Below are 21,858 nucleotides of genomic sequence, written 5' to 3' on the forward strand. Positions count from 1 at the left end.
CTGGAGGAGGGGATAGATACCATAAAAGTGCAGTACCCTTCTCATCGTATCAAAGGATCTATAATACCATCATGACGTGTTGCTGGTACTGCGAACCTGATCACTAGGTTTAGGTGGTATCTGTCAGGTTTCTCCACTGTAAAGTTAGGATGTTTCTTTTTCTTTTTCTATTTTTTAGGAGTCCAGCCCACAATCAAGGAGAGGGGAATTAAGTTTCACTTCCTGGAGGGAGGAGAATCAGAGAATTTGTGGATTTATGCTAGAACTACCACAATAGTTAATAAATATTTTGGTGGATCAGATATTATGAGGCTATTCAAGTATTCTGATAGTTTTTCCACTAATTTTGGCAATCATTAGTGGATCTTCCCTGTAGCAGTTATTACTATGGTGTTCTAATGATTATTTTCTATATCCCTTATTCTTTCTACATTTGTTCATTATAAGTCTCCTGTAAAGAAAATTTGTCCTCTCTCATTTATTCGCTTATTTATCATTTATGAATATTAGTATGGATTTATAGGTATAGTATTCTTTGTATTATGATCCAATAGTATCATAATTTTTTTTTTCTTAAAATCATTCAGCTTTGGCCACTTTAAGCTCTTTCAGGTGGCTGGGATGTTTTTATTGTTGTTTGTTTTTTTAGCTTTTCCTTACTTTCTGACACCACAGGGTGCTCCAGGCTTATCTTGTATTTTCCTTGTCCTAGAATCAGCCATTTTTCAGGGAGCCCTGGTTCCTTTTACTAGAGGATGATATATAGGAAACTAGACCTGAGTACTAGGAATACTTTTGGTTATCAGGTGTCACTGCTTCTAGGCTCTCGGTGGGCAGGGCTAGGAGATATATGTAGCTATACCCATGTATACACACATATCTATACTTATTTCTCTATTTTTATCTATTTTTAAATGAACATTAGTTTATACTGGTATCTCTGACTCAAATTCAGCACTGCAGGGTTAATTCTAGCATTTTCCCCTTGTGTATTCTTTTTGCTTTGACAGTGAGAAACTTGGCTGTCATTATCTAAAAAAATATTTATAGTTACTTGTTTAACCAAGACAAGGATATCTGCTCACACCATTTCTATTCAACACCATATTGGAGGTTCTAGCCAATGCAACCAGGAATGAAAAAGAAACTTGAAGAAATCCAAATTGGAGGGGAAGAAGTAAAGCTGTCTTGATGTCTTCTTTTCTTAGAGGAATGCTTGGTAGTTTGCAGTCTGTTCTAACTTAGGAGGGACTGCACTAAAATTAATGTGAATATCTGAAAATTTAACTGTTTTGTAAAGACCGTCCCTTCCACTTTCTTTCAGCATCCCAGTTACCACTGGAATATTTTATAGCATATTTATTTTTCCTTTAGCATGTTAAAGCTAAAGCCCAGGTTTTGCAGCTTGAATGTTTCCTCTTATTGATGTGACAGTGGAGTAAAAGCAAACAAATAACTGGTCCCTGTCCTCTGTGCAGTGGTCTTTGGCAGGTGAAATTACCTATGTTTTCAAGTTTGGTTCCTGAAGTTGACTCATCCATTCAGATTCTGAAGTAGGGTGATCATACCTGCACTGTCTTCAAGATGACAGCTAAGGCTAGTTGCACGTACCTCCGCAGGGTACTGTGAGCCCTAAAGATAGAGGTTAATGCAGAATGTCTGCAGTTGGAATGCAGGTGTAACTTTGAATTATTTCTCTGTAGCATATGTGAGTACACACTCCTCTCTTGGAATTCTGATACCAGAATCTGTAGTCACATGCAAATAGTTCACGGGACTGGGCTCACACAGAAAGTAGCTTCATGCCAAAGTCTTACGCTCAGGACAAGTGTTAGGGATAATGTATTTCCAAATGAGTTATTTTACTGAACAAGAATATGCCTTGACACATGTTTTGTGTTTAGTCATACACATTTGTCATGCCTCAGTACCTCAAAGATGGGTCTCGTGGCAGCAGGCAGGAGGATTTTATGTGTTCGTCTGTGCTTAGAGCCAAGAGTATTTTATAATTGGTCTGATTGGTCTGCAGTTAGAAAAAGTGACAGTGCCAGGCTCATGCAAAAATGGTGACACTGTCTCCACCAAGCATTTTTATATTTCTATTTGCTTATTTCAGTGTAGAACTGAGCGCATGGCGAGTCAAGGCAGGTGCCATATGGTTCTATCTTTATTGCACAGGTTCTCCCCGAGGTATTGAAAACACTGGGAAGTCATGGAACCACTGCAATAGAAGTGGTGCTGTTACTCAGGCTACTCTCACTTCCTTCTCTCTGTCCCCTCTTTGTCCTCTGGCTTCCTCTTGCCTATCCCCCACCAAACTCAACCTTGTCTTCCCTGCCTTCTTCACCCTCCCTTTCCTCCTCTCTCCCTGCCTCCACTGCTTTTTTGATATTTTATCCATATTTTTACTTGATGGTTTGATGGTGAAAGTGCATATAAGACCCAGCCATTCCCTTTCTCCTTTGTCTTTCCCCATAGCTTCCATTAACATGGCAATAATTTCCTCCCTGTGGTAATCCTGGACTTTCCACTTATACTTTAAAAACCTTTCAATTAGAGATGGAAGTGGGGATGGTTAACAGTCTTTCCAGGGTAGACATTTCTTTAAACACTTCTAAGATGGCTGCTACGTGGAGTTTTACTCTGGTGTTAGTTAGCTGACTGGATTAATCAGATTTGTGCTCAAGAATTTTTTTTTTCTTGAGACAGAGTCTCGCTCTTGTCGCCCAGACTGGCATGCAGCGGCACAATCTCGGCTGCAGCCTTTGCCTCCTGTATTTAAGCAGGCACATCTGGCTAATTTTTTTTTGTGTGTTTTTTTTTTTGTTTTAGTAGAGTCAGGGTTTTACCATGTTGACCAGGCTGGTCTCAAACTCCTGACCTCAAGTGATCTGCCTGCCTTGGCCTCCCAAAGTGCTGGGATCACAGGCATGAATGAGCCAACATGCCCAACAAGAAATCTTTGATAGCTTGGGTTTGGAAATAATAGAATCAAATAGAAAGAAAAGATGGTATACTCAAAAAAGAATAGCATCTCCTTGGATGTCTTTCTGCTAGCTTAACACTGGGGCATTACATGGTACTGCTCTGACTCTGCTTTTAGGTTTGCCACTGGACTTCAGATTTTTCTTCTAAGGATTGCTGTCACCAGAGTATTAGTATTTAGGGTTCTCCAGAGAAACAGAACTATTAGGAAGTAGAGAGATTAAGACTTATTAGAAGGAATTGGCTCACGTGATTAAGAAAGCTAGTGAGTTCAAAATCTGCAGTGTGGGCTAGCAGCCTGGAGACCCAGGAGAGTCGATGATGATGCGAATGAAGCCTGCAGGGCAGTCTGCTAGAGAAGTTTCCTCTTGCAGGGGAGGCCAGTCTTTGTGTTCTATTTAACGGATCAGGTGAGGCCCACCCTCATTACGGAGGGCAGTCTGCTTTACCCAGAGTTCACAGATTTAAATGTTAATCTCATCTAAATAATGCTCCAAGTTGACACATAAAATTTACCATCACAGCCAGGTTTATTTGGAATTCCATGACATTTTATTGGGTCTTTTTATATATTTATTTTCAATGGTCTGTTTTGTATATAACTATTTAGTTTAGCCAGGTTACAAAATATAGCCAGGTTACAAAATATAACTGGGACTTCAGCTGGCTGTGCTCTTGGCAGAACCCATATTTGATCGATTTACTATATATTCTTTTTTATTTATTTATTTATTTATTTATTTATTTATTATTATTATTTTTTTTTGAAATGGAGTTTCGCTCTTGTTACCCAGGCTGGAGTGCAATGGCGTGATCTCGGCTCACCGCAACCTCCGCCTCCTGGGTTCAGGCAATTCTCCTGCCTCAGCCTCCTGAGTAGCTGGGATTACAGGCACGTGCCACCATGCCCAGCTAATTTTTTGTATTTTTAGTAGAGACGGGGTTTCACCATGTTGACTAGGATGGTCTCGATCTCTTGACCTTGTGATCCAGCTGCCTCGGCCTCCCAAAGTGCTGGGATTACAGGCTTGAGCCACCGCGCCCGGCCTGATTTACTGTATATTCTTTACTGTGTGTATGGGTGAGTGGGTTAAATGCTGGTTTGTGCTCTTTGTCCACTGGCCCACCCCCTACTTTCTTTTAAATTCCTTAAAAAATTGGTTAAGAGTTAAGACATTGTTGCAAAGATGCTATTTTATGGGATATATTCTTCTCTAGGGTGGATTTTGCTAAGCAGGTATATAGCAGAGGTCTGTTGTGAAGCGTAAACATGTAGCATTTCTCCACTAGAAAGCCTGCGCTACCATTGTATGTTCAGGCCTCAGCTCCAGCGGCCAGTGCAGCCCTGCAGTAATGCATGCTGACGTGAGTCCTGGTCAGGGAAAAATGTCTTTTGAGCAAGAGACGAACTGGACAGAATGCCAGAAAGCTAAATATAACTCCTGAGACAGCCAGACATGCATAAACTAGTTCTTAGTGAGCAACACATCAGGTTCAGAGCGGAAACATTTTCTAAAAGAACTTCTTTTCTTTTTTGGCTTACTGCAATGAGTATAAACCCAGATTAATTAAATTTTTCGTGGAAAGCTAAGACAACCATTGATTTTTCTCTCCTAGCCTCTGCAGTTAAATGTTAGTAGCCATTGTTAACGTTGGAAGCCTCCTGTCTCCCAGTGCCCCAGCATTCTGTTCGGGAGTCAGCAGGCCTGCTCTGCTGTTCAGATGAGTTTTGCTCCTACAAAGGAAGAGGACAGGGAGTTTGCACGTTCAGAGCTTGACGGATCCGAGTAGGTTGAATGGTCACCTTTGGAGTTTAGTTTTTTATAGACCCTCACTCTGCTTTAGGATATTCACACCAGTATGTGAAAACTCTTAGAAAAATCCATCAAAATGAGCCAGCCTCTATTGAATCAGGAAATTTGTGGGCTGAGACTAACATTACATCAACATCTGTTATGGCTTAAATATATTTTAAAATAATATTTTATGTTAGTTATTTTTGCCTGAAGGCATAGAAGCATTTTATAGCCAGTAGTTCTTCAGAATAATAAAGGAAAGCAGTCATCATCCTCATGCTCAACAATAGGGCTGTGTTTCTGCACACCAACCGTAGATGTTGGGTCTGGCCCCCACAGAATGAGTGCCTTAGTAGGGCTTCCCAAACGGGGCTGTGCATAGCATCACTCTGGAGGCTGGGGGAAAGTGCAGATCCAGACCTTTCCCAGCCTGTTGAGTTAGAACTGGGGGGCTGTGCTCCAGGGCATGAGGAGGTGGGTTGGGAAATGGTATTTTAAACAAGTGACATGATTGTCATATAACTTGTCTGGCATCAGATCCCCAGACTCTGGCAGAATTTCCGAAGGTTTCTCAAAACTGAAATAAGAAACTGCAGTTGTTGTCCACAGCTGCTAAAATTGTTCCAAACTAGGAAAGGGAAGGGGAAACAGAACACAGTAGTTCGAGAGAAGAATCTGTATTTCTTCATATAAGAAGCCATGTGAGCTAGGAAGGCCATTGTGAACAGAAGCGAGTCATTATTTCCTCTCTTACCTTATGATTCCCATGCCAGCCCACTCCTCTGTCTTAACTTAGTTCCTGTCTTCCCTGGAAGGAAGAGATGGCCGTGTTGAAGATGACAGTGCCAGCTGCACATTATGTCAGGGGCTTTTTTTTTTTTAGGCCATTTTCCTTGAACCTCATCCAAGGTAGGGTTTTATTCAAACAATGAGATCTCCATTTAGGCTTTATGGTCTGTTTGCTCATGTCTTCCTTTTAGTGAAGCCTTCCTCTTCACACTTTATTTGTTGCTGTCTCTTTTAGTTCTGGACAGATTTTAATATTGTATTTCTTCATATAAGAAAGATTATAAAATAAAGCAGGAAGTAGACTAAGAGACAAAACTTCTAGCTTCTGGTTTTTACTTTGTGCTTGTAGTCAGTGACCTCTCTAGCATGCGATCCCCTATCTGGGACATGAGTGTAGTCATCCTTACACTGATGGCTACTGGGAAGCTGAATTGGTGTTGAGAAGGTGCTGTGAGACCAGCACAGCATGTGAGCCCTGACAATACTCAGGAGAATGTACAGCTCATTCAAGTCCCAGCAGAACTGGGTGCTCACCCTTTAGCTCTCTCCTGCTTTGCTAATTTATATTAAAATGTTGGTAGAAGAAAACACATGTCTGCCTTGTTCTTTTCTCTACATTAGACATCAGTCCTACAAGCTGGTTGACAGGCCTATTCAGAAAAAGTACCCCAGTGCGTTCATTTTCCTCTTTTTTTTTTTGAGACGGAGTTTCGCTCTTGTTACCCAGGCTGGAGTGCAATGGCGCGATCTCGGCTCACCGCAACCTCCGCCTCCTGGGTTCAGGCAATTCTCCTGCCTCAGCCTCCTGAGTAGCTGGGATTACAGGCACGCACCACCATGCCCAGCTAATTTTTTGTATTTTTAGTGGAGACGGGGTTTCACCATGTTGACCAGGATGGTCTCGATCTCTTGACCTTGTGATCCATCCGCCTCGGCCTCCCAAAGTGCTGGGATTACAGGCGTGAGCCACTGCGCCCGGCCTCATTTTCCTCTTTAGCACAATAGTCAACTGATCTACAGGAAGTGGTGTACCTTCACACTTGCTCTGTGTCAAAATTCTGCTCTTTGTGAAACTAAAGGTCTCACTTCTCTCTGTCTGTCCTTCTCTCTCTTCACACTGCTGATTGGCTGGCTCCTCGTATGTGAAATTTGTACTCTGTACAGCTAGATCGGTTTTTCTATGACATCCTTTCCCCATCCCACTCTTGTCTTCCCAGGAAAAGCATATATTTTCCTTATGGACAACTAACCAGAAAGGTGGAATGCTAGTAATACTTGAGCCTAGTTACTTAACCACATGAGACTGAAACTTAAAAATTGATCCCAAGGTCCTCTGGCTCTCTACCCTACATTTGCTTTGCTGAGGCTCTCTAAACAAATGAGGAAAAGGCTGTTGTTCAGAGGTGGTGACTCATATGCAGATGGATGGCCACAGCGCGTTCCATCCCTGCCATCTCTCTTTGTTGTCCTCTGTCTAGCCCAGGCGGCAGTGCCCTACAGATTTGTTTATGTGCATGACTTTGTCATCTGTTGCTGAGAGCTGAGAGGAAAACCTCCTGACTGGTAAGTGCCAGTGCTGTTTATCTTAGGGCAACCCACGTTTCTGCATGCTTCAGGGCAGGCTTCAGAACTGGGTTCCTTTTTACACAGAAGTGCATGTTGCCTGAGCCTCTATTAGTGTGATTCAAATATGAGCACACCGATATGGGAGGGATTTTGCTGTGTAGGTCTGAGGACTATGAGATGGAGATGACTCAGGAAATGTATGACAGAGCTAGGATAGCAAAGTAGGTTTCTTGGTCAGGTCTTCCTATGTAGAAAGCTGTGCTAGATACCACTGTGCACGGCAAGGAGCATGAATCTGGAAGTAAAACTGTCCTCTATCTAAACTCTCTGAATCCTAATTTTGTCTCCTCTCTAAATCCCACTGATTATTAGCTGTTCAATACCTCGTTCTGTCCTTAAGGATATCAGTAATTCTCCCTGTCATTGTGACATAGATAAAATGGCGCTGATGCAGTGTAGCATAGCTTTGCCTTTGGACCATCTTAGTGTCACTTAGCATTTGAGAAGTAAGTGGCTAGACTATAGAGAAGGAATTCTCAAACTTTATTATCTCTTGCCACATTTCTGGTCAAGCATGCACACAATAAAAGCAAAACACCGAAATGTGTAGTTACTCTCTTTCATAGAGTCATAGGAAGAAGAACTGTAGGTATCAATATGTCATGGAAAGAGTGTTGGACATGGAGTTTAAGAACATAGCTTGAAGTTGCTGGCTCCATCACTTAGCTGTGGACTACAGGCAAGCCACTTGGGCACATCATTATTTGTAAAGTGGAAATGAAACCCCCTTGCCCTGACTGTCTTGAAGAGTGACCCTAAGGAATTAGCCTGAATCATTTTCACTTCCTTCCTACCTCTGGAACTATGACGTCTGATGGCTCTGGTTTCAAGAATGAGAACAAATGCCATTGTAGTGAGCCGTTTTTAAACTTGATGCCTTTTTGGCAGGGCATGGTGGCCCACACCTGTAATCCCAGCACTTTGGGAAGCCGAGGCAGGTGGATCACCTGAGGTCAGGTGTTTGAGACCAGCCCGGCCGACATGGTGAAACCCCGTTTCTACTAAAAGTACAAAAAAAAATTAGCCGGCACATGGTGGCACACACCTATAGTCCCAGCTACTCGGGAGGCTGAGGCAGGATGATCACTGAGCCCGGGAGGTAGAGGTTGCAGTGAGGTGAGATTACATCACTGCACTCCAGCCTGGGTGACAGAGAAAGGCTCTATCTCAAAACAAAATAAAACAAAACTCGATGCCTTTGGAGATATAGAATTAGTTTAACATACTTCTGACAAGTAGGTCCAACAGAATGGAGTGACAACTGCTGCGCCTAGAATCACATTAAGAAAGGCATAGAAGAGAGGGAACAGAAGAGAGTAGGTGAGGCTGGTCTCTCTACCATCACCTGTGCACTCTCAGGGCTCCTTTCTCACGCCTGTCTGCCCTGGATGTTCGGACAGACATGCTGTTCTTGTTGGGAACCAAGCACCTCTAAGAAGAAAGCACATATTGACTCCCACAGTGAGTAAAACAGTGGCTTTTTGTTTGTAAAAGTAAAATTAGAGCCTTTGGAATATTTTTTACAGTTTTTTTAGAAAAAAGGGAAAAAGAAAAAGAAAAGGTTTTCCTCTTGGGCTTTAGCCTTGGCCTGAAACTGAGCTGATACAATGTTATTATCAGCTTGAGAATGCAACAGCCTGAGGTCCAGTCTTCTCCTTAATATAGCTGGGGATGCCATTCCCTGTGGTTTTAGAAATCCTTTGTTATTTCTGCTCGCCTGCAGAGACAGCCTTCCTGAGAGTGGACCCCAGAGTCTCTATCCTCAGAACTCATCTGTCCCTGAGCAGGGATTAAATGTCATTGAACTGAATACTTAACAGCCTTTGTCAGCTCTGAATTCAAGCATGTTTTGGTACTCAGAAATTTAGAATTTCTGTATTTGGTATAAAGTCAGATGATATTGGCCGGGCGCGGTGGCTTAAGCCTGTAATCCCAGCACTTTGGGAGGCCGAGGCGGGTGGATCACGAGGTCGAGAGATCGAGACCATCCCGGTCAAAATGGTGAAACCCCGTCTCTACTAAAAATACAAAAAATTAGCTGGGCATGTGGCGCGTGCCTGTAATCCCAGCTACTCAGGAGGCTGAGGCTGGAGCATTGCCTGAACCCAGGAGGCGGAGGTTGTGGTGAGCCAAGATCGCGCCATTGCACTCCAGCCTGGGTAACAAGAGTGAAACTCCGTCTCCAAAAAAAAAAAAAAAAAAAAAAAAAAAGTCAGATGATATTTTGACAGTGTGTCCCCACTCAAATCTCATCTCAAATCGTAGTCTCCACGTGTTGAGGCAGGGGCCCCGGTGGAGGTGATTGGATCAGGGGGTTGGCTTTCCACAGTGCTGTCTCATGATTGTGAGTTTTCATGAAGTATGATGGTTTAAAAGTGTGGCAGTTCCCCGCTTGCTCACTCACTCTCGCATGGGCTCTCTCGCGTGCCCCCTCTCCCCTGCTGCTTTGTGAAGAAGGTGCCTACTTCCCTTATGCCTTCCACCAGGATTGTAAGTTTCCTGAGGCCTCCTCAGCCATGTGGAACTGTGAGTCAATTAAACCTTTTTCTTTATAAATTAGCTAGTTTCCAGTAGTTCTTTATACTGTGAAAATGGACTAATACATCAAAAGATACTGTTTTTACATTTTCATATCTTTTTCTTACTTTGTATTCATTTCCATTCCCCTCTGTATTACTTTACTAGGAGTTACATAAGAAAATACTATAAAGAGGCGGCCTAAACAGTAGAAATGTATTTTCTCATAGTACTGTAGCCTGGGAAGTCCAAAATCAAGGTGCTGGCAGTGTTGGTTTCTCCCAAGACCTCTCCTTGGCCAGTAGGTGACTGCCTTCTTGCTGTGGCCTCACATCGTCTTTCCCCTGTGCAGGCACATCCCTGGTATCTCTTCAAGTTCTTTAAGGACACTAGTCATATTGGAATAGGGTCACACTCTTATGACCTTCTTTAACCTTAATTACTGTCTCAAATTTAAAGCCTTTAAATTTGAAACTTGCCGTTTTCTGCGCCTCTAGAAAGTCATTGGTTCCTAGATAGCAAGTAGAATAATGATAATAAATGATCCCCCCCGCTTTTTTTTTTTGAGACAGAGTTTCGCTCTGTTACCCAGGCTGGAGTGTAGTGGTGAGATCTTGGCTCACTGTAACCTCTGCCCCCTAAGCTGATTTTTCTGCCTCAGCCTCCCAAGTAGCTAGGATTACAGGCATGTGCCACCACACCCAGCTGATTTTTTATTTTTAGTAGAGATCGGGTTTCACCATGTTGGCCAGGCTGGTCTCAGACTCCTGACCTCAGGTGATCCACCCACCTTGGCCTCCCAAAGTGCTGGGATTACAGGCTCAAATGAGCCCCTGTGCCTGGACTGATGGTCCATCTTCTAAAATGTTTAACTTATTTATCTTTAGTTACTGGTGAAAGAAGGGTCAGTTTTAAAATAATAATTTACACTTGAGAAAATTGAAGTGTACAAAATCACATTTAAAGTCAGTAAGAGTATTAAAAACAGGGCCCTAGATAGTTCATAGCTTTGGCATGTAAAGGAGTTTTGAAGATGGAATTTTAAGCACATCAAGTAGTTACCTCTGTCCTGCATTAAGCCACCTAGTTCTGGATTGAAAACACATTTGCTAGTTATACCTGAAGCGATTAAGTCCTGGGAAAACACATAAGCCAAGAATGCCAGTTTACCATTTTACAGTGACAATGAGAGCTCCATTGTCAAAGAAACATTGAAAGATCAAAGACACTTAGTCTGTGTTTGGGTTGGTGTAGATTTCTCTCATGCCATTTTCCATACTGTATTGAAACTATCTGTGTTTTTTTCCCCTACTTAAAGTGAGTAACTTTTCCAGAGACTTCTTGGGTTCTTAGGTATTATGGTTGGGAATCAGGGGTACAAAGATGAGTAAGAATGACTAAAAAAAAAAAATAGTTACAAGGCTAACAAGTAGTAATCTCAGCAAAATGGTGGACTAGGAAATTCTAGGCTCCTGTTCCCCAGCAGAAATATTAAAAACAAATCACCCAGTAGCTATCTCAATCAATGTAGTAGAAGCTCTGAAATCCATCAAATAAAGCTTATAGCAACCGAGCAAACATCTAACCAAGAAGAGCCATCTCTAAACCGGTAGGAAAGGTTTGTGGTGTTTTTATACACCCTTGCCCTACCCTCTCCATGGAATAGTAGCTGCTTTGGTCTTGAACAGGCAATAGCTATTTCCCAGCTTTCCCCTCAAACCAGAGGGAACAGAGCAGACCTTATTTGCAAATTAATGTATATGTCTCTTCCAGCCTTTCTGGAAGATACCTAAAGGACTAAGAAAGGTGCTTGTCTCTGTCTTGTATAACCAAGAAAGCAGGCAGTAAAACCAGTGGGCACTGCTAATAAAAGCTACAAAGTGACTGTAAACCTACAGAGGCCTGAAGAGATTCAGGCTGGACTTGTGCAGTAGACCCTGTAAGGCCCAGAGGAGAAGCTGGGTGAGATTCTCAGGAAATTACGATTCTCAAAAGCAGCAGCCATATATATGAAGGAATGTAGAAAGCCATGCTCATGTCAGGCAAGACGCATTCTGAGAAAAGCCCTGAAAAGATACTAAGATTCATTCCAGGCTGGTCTCTAGATTCAGAGTAAGCCTAGCTAAGAGATGAAGGAGTGCCCCTGCACCGAACCAGTCTGCAAAGATTCAGAGACGCGGCTATAATATGCTGTTGTGGGGCGGGCTGGGGGGTGGGGTTAGTGGTTTTTTATTTCAGCTTTTGGCATTTAACACAGTCTTGATTATACTTTTATAAAAGCTGAACACAAGGTTAAGGAACCTCAGTAACCTAAGTAACCTCAGTGGGTGGAAAGGAATAGTTTTTGCAAAAGAAAGTTTAGAAGTCTCAAATGGACTACTACAGCCTTAAACTATATATATGTATTTTAAAACAGCAAATCTTAGGGGAGGGGGACAATCTGATTTCCAGAGTTTCATATTATAATAATTAAATGCCAGATTTTCAACAACAACAACAAAATCACAAAGCATACAAAGAAACAGGAAAACATGGCTCATTTAAAGGAACTAAATGGATTGACAGAAACTGCCCTAGAAGCAGCACAGATATTGCACTTAGTAGCCAAAGACCTTATTTGTTTAAAATATGCATAAATACCTAAGGGGAGAACATGGACAAAGAACTGAGGGCAATCAGGCAAACCGTCCTGGAACAAAAGAATACTATCAATAAAGACATAGAAATTACAGAACTGAACCAAACAAATTTTGGAGCTGAAAATACAGTAACTGAAATGAAAAATTTACTAGAGGTGTTCAACACCAGATTTATGGAGATAGAAGAAAGAATCAGTGAAGTAGAAGTTAGGGCTATTGATTATCGAGTTTGAGGAGCAAAAAGAAAAACAATGAAGAAAAGTAAACAGAGTCTGAGAGACTCATGGAACACTACCAAGTGGACCATCATATGCGATGTGGGAGTTTTAGAAGGAGAAGAGAGAGATACAGGGTACAAAGATTATTTTAAGAAATAATGAAGAATAAACTTCCCAAATGTGATCAAGGGCATAGATCCACAAATCTGAGAATCTCACTGGACTCTAAGTAGAATCAACCAAAGAGACTCACACTGAGACATATGATCAACCTTGATAAAGAGAAATTCTTAAAAGCACCCAGAAAGAGGTGACTCAGCAGATTCGGTTAATCCTCAAGAAGAGTATAAGCTGAATTCTTTTTTTTTTTTTTTTTTTTTTTGAGACGGAGTTTCGCTCTTGTTACCCAGGCTGGAGTGCAATGGCGCAATCTCAGCTCACCGCAACCTCTGCCTCCTGGGTTCAGGCAATTCTCCCACCTCAGCCTCCTGAGTAGCTGGGATTACAGGCACGCGCCACCATGCCCAGCTAATTTTTTGTATTTTTAGTAGAGACGGGGTTTCACCATGTTGACCAGGATGGTCTCGATCTCCTGACCTCATGATCCACCCGCCTCAGCCTCCCAAAGTGCTGGGATTACAGGCTTGAGCCACCGCGCCCGGCTATAAGCTGAATTCTTACCAGAAACGTTGGTAGCCAGAAGGAAATGGGCTGACATATTTGAAGTGCTGCAAGAAAACAATTGCAAACCAAGAATTCTATATCCAGCAAAACCATTCTTCAACTCTGAAGCAGAACTTAAGACATTGCCGGATAAATGAAAGCTGAAGGAGTTCACTGCCACTAAACTGCTACAGGAAATATGAAAGTGAGACCCACAGGTTGAAATCAAAGAATACTTAGACAATAACTTGAAGGTGTATGAAGACATTAAGGTATCTGATAAAGATAATTACATGAGTTAATATTATTATAATTTTGGTTTATAATTGTGATTTTTATAGAAATGATAAGACAAAGCCAGGTCAGTTAGGCCCTGATTAAATCCCAGTAGGTTCGACTCTGGTAAGACGGTTTCTCTTTTGGACAGGCCTTGTTAAGGAGAGAATGCTCTAGAGGTATTTCAACATGGTTAACATTTCCCCTCCCTCTGCCAGAAGCATGAGGGGATATTTTCCCCATCTTCACTGAGAGAACCAGATGGAATGTCTAGGGGGCCTCCTAAGACTGGGTCCCTTGCAGTTTTTAACTCTCCGACTTGTTGGCACTGAGCCTCCAACAATTCGTCAATTATAGTTTAGGTTTTCCTACTCTGATACTGGTGGTTCTTGCAGAGGCTTTTTCTCCTGAGTTTCTGCTGTGGGAGGTTGGGATTCTCTATCTGCTTGTCTATCTCTCCAATCTGGAGACAGTGTTTTGACAACTATGACCTCACTTCTCTGATAGATCTAAGAAGAGTTGTTGATTTTCAGGTTGTTCAGCTTTTTACTTGTTGTCAGGATGGGTGAGGGCTTCCAAGCTCTTTACATGCTAGACTGAGAACCAGAGGTTCTGTGTGTTGGTTTTGGGTCCTGCAGCCTTGCTGAGTTCATTTATTTATTCTAATGTTTTTCATGTGTGGAATCTTGAGGGTTTCCTACATCTAAGATCATGACAGCTACAAACTGATACTTTTCCTACTTGCTTTCCAACTTTGATTCCTTTTTTGTCTTTTTCTTAACAAATCGCTCTTGCTGGAAATTTGAATATCATGTTGAATAGAAGTGGTGGAAGTGGGCATTGTTGTCTTGTTCCTGATCATAGAGGAACAACTTTGAGTCTTTTTCCACTGAATATGCTATTGGCTGTGGGTTTTTCACATATGACCTTTATCATGTATAGAAAGTTCTTTCTATTTCTAGTTTACTGAGTGTTTTAATCTTGAAATGGTGTTGCATTAGGTCAAATGCTTTTTCTGCATTAGGATGATCAGGTGGTTTTTTTTCTCCCCATCACTTTATTAATATGTTGTAATACTGTAATTGATTTTTGTATGTTTCAGGCATAAATCCCACTTGTTAGGTACTTAACTCCAGTCACCTCTAGTCATCTTCCCACCCAAGGGGAGTGGGGATTGAGACACAGTGGTGAAGGTCATAACCCAAGGGCATAGTCTTACTGAAAGACTGAGACCTAATCATAGGTCTATAGAATGCTTCCCCCTACACACACACCTTACACCGCAACACTGAAGGCTTATTTACTACAGTTTATTTTACTGAGTAATCATGTCTGGCTTTCAACAAAAAGTACAATGCGTAGTAAAAAGCCAAAAACACAGTTTGAGAAGATGGAGCAAGCATCAGAACTCTGATATGAAATTGATGTTGGAATTATCAGACTGGGCATTTAAAACAACTGTAATTAATATGCTAAGTGTTCTAATGGAAAAAGTAGACACCATGCAAGGACAGATGGACAATGCAAGCAGAGAGATGGAAATTTTGAGAAAGAATCAAAAAGAAACGCTAGAGATCAAAAACTGTAGCAGAAGTGAAAAATGTTTTTGATGGACTCAACCTCTGAGCTTGAGGATATGCCAACAGAAACATCCAGAACTGAAAGCACAGAGGGAAAGGTGACTTACATACACAATGGAACAGAATAGACAAGAACTGTGGGACCACGACAGAAGATGTAACATACATGTAAATGATAATACCAGAAACAGAAGATGGGAACAAAAGTATTTGAAGCAATTATGACTGAGAACGCCCCCAAATTAACGCCAGACACTAAACCACAGACCCGTGAAGCCCAGAAAACACCAAACATGATAAATGCCCCCCCCCCAAAAAAAATCAACATCTAGGCATATCATCTTCAGACTGCAGAAAGTCAAAGATAAAACATTTGAAAGAAGGCAGAGGAGGAAAGTATCTTATATATAGAGGAGGAAGAATAAGAATTGCATTATACAATATCTGGATTGTATAGTAATTCTGTGTTTAACTTTTCATGGTGGCTGCACCATTTTACATTCCTATCAGTGGAGTACAAGGATTTGGATATCTCCACATCCTCACCAACACTTATTACTTCCCCCTTTTAAAAAAATCGTAGCCATCCTAATGGGTGTGAAGTGGCATCTCATTGTAATTTAGATTCAATTTCCTTAAAGGCTAGTGATGTTTCGCATCTTTTCATGGTATATCTTCTTTGGAAGCATGTCTATTTGAATTCTTGCCCATTTTAAAATTTGTTCATTTGTTTTGTTGTTGTTGTTGTTGGTGAGTTGTAAGAGCTCTTTATATATTCTGGATGTTGATTCCTCATATATATGCTTTGCAAATATTTTCTACCATTCTATAGGTTGTCTTTTTATTTTGAGATGGAGTCTTGCTCTGTCACCAGGCTGGAGTACAGTGGCACAATCTCGGCTCACTGCAACCTCCACCTCTTGGGTTTAAGCAATTCTTCCACCTCAGCCTCCCGAGTAGCTGGGACCACAGGCGCGTGCCACCACGCCCGGCTAATTTTTTTTTTATTTTTAGTAGCGATGGGGTTTCACCATGTTGGCCAGGATGGTCTTGATCTCTTGACCTCGTGATCCACCTACCTTAGCGTCCTAAAGTGCTGGTTGTCTTTTCACTTTCTTGGTAGTGTGCTTTAATGTTTAAATTTTTTTGATGAAGCCAATTTGCCTATTTTTTCTTTTGTTGTCCATGCTTTTGGTGTCATATCAAAACAATCACTGTCAAATGTAGTTTCACAAAGATGTTTCTCTATGTGTTCTAAAATTTTATAGTTTTAGCTCTTAATTTTAGGTGTTTTATATGTTTTAAGCTAATTTGTATATTTGATTTAATATAAGGGTCTAACTTCATCATTTTGCATGTGGATATCCAGTTTCCCAGCACCACTGGTTGGAAATGTTGTCCTTTCTCCATTAAATGATTTTGGCCTCCTTGTGGAAAATCACTTGACCATATATGCAAAGATTTATTTCTGGGATTTGTCTTCTGTTCCTTTGGTCCGCATGTCTGTCTTTAGGCTGGTCCTACACTGTTTTGATCACTCTAGCTTTGTAGTAACTTTTGCAATCAGGCATTGAAATATAATAAAGGTGAATAAATATGGTACATTTTTAAAAATCCTAAATGTTAGTTAGCTCCATGGGAGTACAGGTTTTTATCTTCTTCTTTTTATTTTTTCTTACTTTTTTGAGATGGAGTCTTGCTCTGTTGCCCAAGCTGGAGTGCAGTGGTCTGATCTCGGCTTGCTGCGACCTCTGCCTCGTGGGTTCAAGCAATTCTCCTGTGTCAGCCTACTGAGTATCTAGGATTACAGCTGTGTGCCACCATGTGTGGCTAATAGATTTGTATCTATCTTATTCATGTATTAGCCCTTATATCTAGACCGCTATAGAGTACATAATAAGGTATAAATGAAAACTGCTGAATAGCCAGGCGTGGTGGCTCACACCTGTAATCTCAGCACTTTGGGAGGCCAAGGTGAGTAGATCACCTGAGGTCAGGAGTTCAAGACAAGCCTGACCAATGTGGTGAAACCCCGTCTCTACTAAAAATACAAAAATTAGCCAGGTGTGGTGGCAGATGCCTGTAATCCCAGCTACTTGGGAGGCTGAACCTGGGAGGCGCAGGTTGCATTGAGCCGAGACTGTGCCATTGCACTCCAGCCTGGGCGAAAGAGTGAAACTTTATTTCAAAAAAAACAAAACAAAAACTGCTGAAAGCTTAGAGTCTGATGGACAGGCCAAGATAGACCTGAAATTAAATAGGATAACAGCATTTGACAAATTAGCAGTTTTCCTTTATCCTCCTTCCAGAAAGCCCTTTGCTCAGTCTTAAATAATACAACTTCAGTATGAGTATTCCTGTAGCACTGGTTTCAGCGTGTGCACAGTTAAACTTCAGCAGCCACCACTGCAAGCTGGTTCCCAGAACCCGCCTCCTAAGTAGTTCTGTCAGAATCTTATTCCCAGGCTTTGGGTAGGATTCTGGCTGAGTTACTTACAACGTCTTCAAGTGTGAGATTTGTGCCTTCCAGTTCTTACACTACCATTCTTTGACACAGTTACTACTACGTTTTAAAATGGCACCCTGTTCTATTAGGGATGGGCAAGAAAGGAGTTCTAGTATATTAGTACATTTAAGGATTGTTTGGAAATAGAAGGAGAATACTGAGGAAGGACTCAGGTTGGCACCTTATGTGATGTAGTACCCAGTTGTTGCAGATAGTCATTTAAGCTAGAAGTTGGCATGACTTGTGATGGCCGTCTGTTGTGGAGTCTTCCTGGGACATACTGTCTTCCAGGATCGGCCTCAAAAGACGCCTGTACTTAAGTCTCATGTGTAGTTCTTGAAAAATAAAACAAAAAGCTGCCTGCGAGACTTATCTAGGATAGTTGAACAAGAGAGTGGTCAGGCCAAAGCATGATTAAGAAGTTTAAAGCATTCATTTCTTTGCCATAGTGCAGAGGGATAAATGAAGTGACTCTTTCCATTATTTAGCTTCTTTGAGGTTGTAAGAAACAAATTGGTTTAGGTTACCTTCCAAGTTTATTATCTCACAGCTGGCCTCCAGGAAAATTAAATTTATTTATCTTTTATGTCCTCTAGTTCACCTGTTGGTACCAAGTCTAGTATTTCCACCGTTTTAAGAAATCAGCTTATATCTCCTTATAATGTACTTCTATTTCTCTTGACTATAAGCTCTCCCATTTTCTTATTTCCCATGGCTTACACTTCTTACGAGAAAAGATGTGACTGGGTTGTTCAGTCATTATCCAGGTGGGTAGTGCTCTGATGAGGCACCTCTCAGGCCCTTGATGGTCTTTGGGCTGGAGCTGATCTCTGGTCATAGTCCCTGGTAGCCAGAGTATTGGTGTCTCACCTACATTGTATGGTGACTGATCATACTATGATGATAGTATGACTGATCATACTGAAAGAAATGTTTATGGTCACTTTCCTTAGAAGGAACCTGTGTGGCCTTGGTAGAGATTCAGAGCCTCATGTATCATTCTTTACTAATGCATCACTGGGAGCTTTCATTTTGAAGGAGGAGGAGAAAGGCCTGCACATGCACGGATTTATTTCTGGCTTCCAGAGGGAGGAGCCATGGTTATCCAAACAAAATAAAATTAGCCTCACTTGTCCTTTGTTCTATAACCTTTTGTAGAAGTGTTTTGGGAACCAGTAGCAATTCAGGTATATTATACTTCTGTTTCCCATCCCTTTTCATTAGATTCTTCTTTAAGGCTTTTGTAGAGTTAGTGAAATCTGACTATTTAGAAAGAAAATATTCATGTAGCTGGGCCATTAAAGAAGATAAAGGAAAAGAACTGGTTTTGTGACCTGCAGGATGTCCTATATGCAAGGAGCTAAAGCCCCTCAGAGCAGAGTTGCTCTGCACAGAGTTGGTCAGAACCCGGAGACCTTCATAAGGGTGTTCTGTACGAAGACCTTCTTCGGGAGAGGCATATTCGATTAGAGACACGGCAGCTGAGGAGTAATATTCTGTAGGTGGTCCATGCGCCTACGGGATCTTCCCTCCAGGATCAGTTGAAAAATGTTGAGACCATAGTAAACAGGTTTCTGACGTTTGCCCAAATTCATAAGGAATCAGATGCTAGTTTTGAAAGGGAATGCCACGGAAGTAGCTATGTTGATTTTATCAGTGATATAAACTTAGCTTCATGAAAATTACCATGTTATTTTTCTCATTTCAACAAAGACCGGTGAAAACTTCTTTGTGGACTGGAACCACCGGGTGGCTAATACAGCCAGGTGGACTCCTAGCTGGTTGATAACCATACCCAGAGAGTGTTGATGCCATCCAGAAGGGGAGAGTTCCCGGCCAAGAGTCAGGCCCATACCATGCGCCACTGAGTGTGCCCGTTCAGGATTGGAAGCCTGGGCGGGGGGAGGAGGATGGAGGGAGGAAAGGCAGACGGCCTGGGCAGGTCTGGGTGAGAACACGGTGTGGAAGGGTTAATAGGAAATGGTCAGACAAACGCCTTTAAAGCTCTGAGGGCTCTGTTCTGGGGCTAAATAGGAGAGTGAATTCTCAGAACTCTTCTCTTTCCCTTGGTCCCGAAAGCAGCTAACTTGCCTTACCTAAGAGACTTTGTTGTGGAGGATTTTCCCTCCGTCCTCTGTGGCTAGCGACTACGGCGTCCACAGACAGGAAGACCTGACCTCAGTGCAAGGCTTCTCTGCCGTTGGAGATACGTTGTCTCTGATTTCACTTTTCTTTCTCCTTCAGGCTGCCTGATAGGAGCTGTGAATCTGAAATCCAGCAATCGAACCCCAGTGGTACAGGAATTTGAAAGTAAGTACAAGAGAAATGCCGAGGATAATGGGCACCATCTACTGGACACTTGGTGTCTTGCAGCCAACTCAGGACAAAACCATCTCTGTAGTGTGCCAAGGAGACCTTTGGGGTGGGTGCTCTGCTGTTCACAGGCCCATGAGACATGGCATCAGCAGCCCAGCAGTGAGCCCTTGGTGGGTTTTCCATCAGCTGGCATTGCACTCCTGCCAGGCTTTGTGATCACACAACAAAGAAATTTTGTTTTGTTTTGAGTTGAAATCTCGCTCTTCTTGCCCAGGCCGGAGTGCAGTGGCGTGATCTCGGCTCACTGCCACCTCCATGTCCCAGGTTCAAGTGATTCTCCTGCCTCAGCCTTCTGAGTAGCTGGAATTACAGGCATCTAACACCATGCCTGGCTAACTTTTGTACTTTATAGTAGAGATGGGGTTTCACCATGTTGGCAAGCCTGGTCTCAAACTTCTGACCACGCCCAGCAAAAGATGTCTTATATAGAAGAAGGGTGTTTAAGCGAGGGTGTACTCAATCTAATAAAATCCTTGCTAATTGTCTTCATTGTTTCTCTGGCAAAAACTCATCTTTTCTCAAAGTCTCTTGGAGTGCGGAGTTGGCTAGGTTTTTAATCTGCATGAAGAGCTTCTTAAATTAGAGCTAGTTTGCAGGGCCTGGGTGTGCAGGTGAACCTAGAAGCACTCCACATTCACTGAGAGTTCTTTTTCTTCTTTGCTTGTTAGGTGTGGAACTGTCTTGCATCATTACGGATTCACAGACAAGTGACCCCAGGATCGAATGGAAGAAAATTCAGAATGGCGAAACCACATATGTATTTTTTGACAACAAAATTCAGGGTATGATCCTGTAGTCTTCTTGCCTGCTGACCTTTCCTCTGGTAACCTGCATCTGTAGCTAGGACTGTTTTGTTTTGTTTTTTTAAGGAGTTGTTATTATGGAAAATTTCAAACATACGCAACAGCAGTGCAGGTGGTATTTCAAGCCTCCCTGTACAGGTCACCCAGCATAAACAAGTACCAGTTCATTAGCTAGGATCTTATCTGCTCACAGTCCCATCTCTGGGGAATCAAAGTAAACATTTTCCTAGGCCATCTTCTCATGATCCTGACATGAGTGATGTAGGTGAGCGAATGAGAAGGGCCATATGTTTCAGCAAGGGCAGAGCACAAATTTACTGAGCCACGCACTGTGTTTCAGGCTTGGTGATGGGGGTGCCCATAGGGATACAGCACAGGGTACCCAGAAGTGACGTCGAGTCGGGGGATGGTGGTCAGGGAAGGCTCCCCAAAGTTGCCTCTCTGGGTACGGTGTGAAGGGTGGCTGGTTAGGAGCCAAGATGATGTGGAGAGAGGTGGTGGGCAGGAGAGAATGCTGTGTATGAAGACGCAGAAGCAGCAGATGGACTGGCTGATGGGAGAGACTGCAAGTTCCCCACTGTAGCTGGTACGTGGACAGGGAGACAGGCAGGAGAGGGGCTGGATAGGTCTCCTGGCCAGGTGGACCACATTGAATGCCAGGCGAGCATGGGCGGTATCTGAGGGCCCTCTGTGGGGCTCTCAGGGTAAGTGCCATGGGCGCATCTACGTTTCAGAAGACTGAAGTGGCTGCTGTAGAGAAGAGATTGGAGGCGGCAGAACTCAGAGCAGAGGCCCCAGTCAGAGGCCTTCTGCAGAGTCCAGGAGGGGGATGAGGGGCAAGCAAGCTGGGGTGCAGGCAGGGAGAGAGACTTGAGGGAGGCCTGCTGGGACTTGGTTGTGCCAAGGGGCACAGAGGGAGGCAGGCAGGTGGCTAGAGAGGAGGATGGCACCCTTTTCCTGACAGGCGGGCGGAGCAGCAGGAGGAGGTTCAGTGCAGGCTCGCGCATCAGTCGGAGCCTGTGGACTTCTCATGGAAGTTGCGAGTTGAGAGGGATTTGTGGAAACAGCTCCAACACGGTCTTGC

At 42.6% G+C, this 21,858-nt stretch overlaps 1 protein-coding gene across 2 annotated transcripts in view; it reads left to right on the forward strand.

Moving 5' to 3' along the window:
- Positions 1–21,858, forward strand: part of JAM3 (junctional adhesion molecule 3) — a 100,265-nt gene that overhangs the window by 68,829 nt on the left and 9,578 nt on the right. For both annotated transcript variants that reach the window (XM_074400432.1, XM_039462234.2), the window contains exons 2-3: positions 19,840–19,905; positions 20,640–20,753. In XM_074400432.1, coding sequence (XP_074256533.1) covers positions 19,840–19,905; positions 20,640–20,753 — 180 coding nt within the window. The remainder of the gene's footprint in view (positions 1–19,839; positions 19,906–20,639; positions 20,754–21,858) is intronic.

This window comes from Saimiri boliviensis, chromosome 6, assembly GCF_048565385.1.
Source record: "Saimiri boliviensis isolate mSaiBol1 chromosome 6, mSaiBol1.pri, whole genome shotgun sequence".
NCBI classification, from domain to species: Eukaryota; Metazoa; Chordata; class Mammalia; order Primates; family Cebidae; genus Saimiri; species Saimiri boliviensis.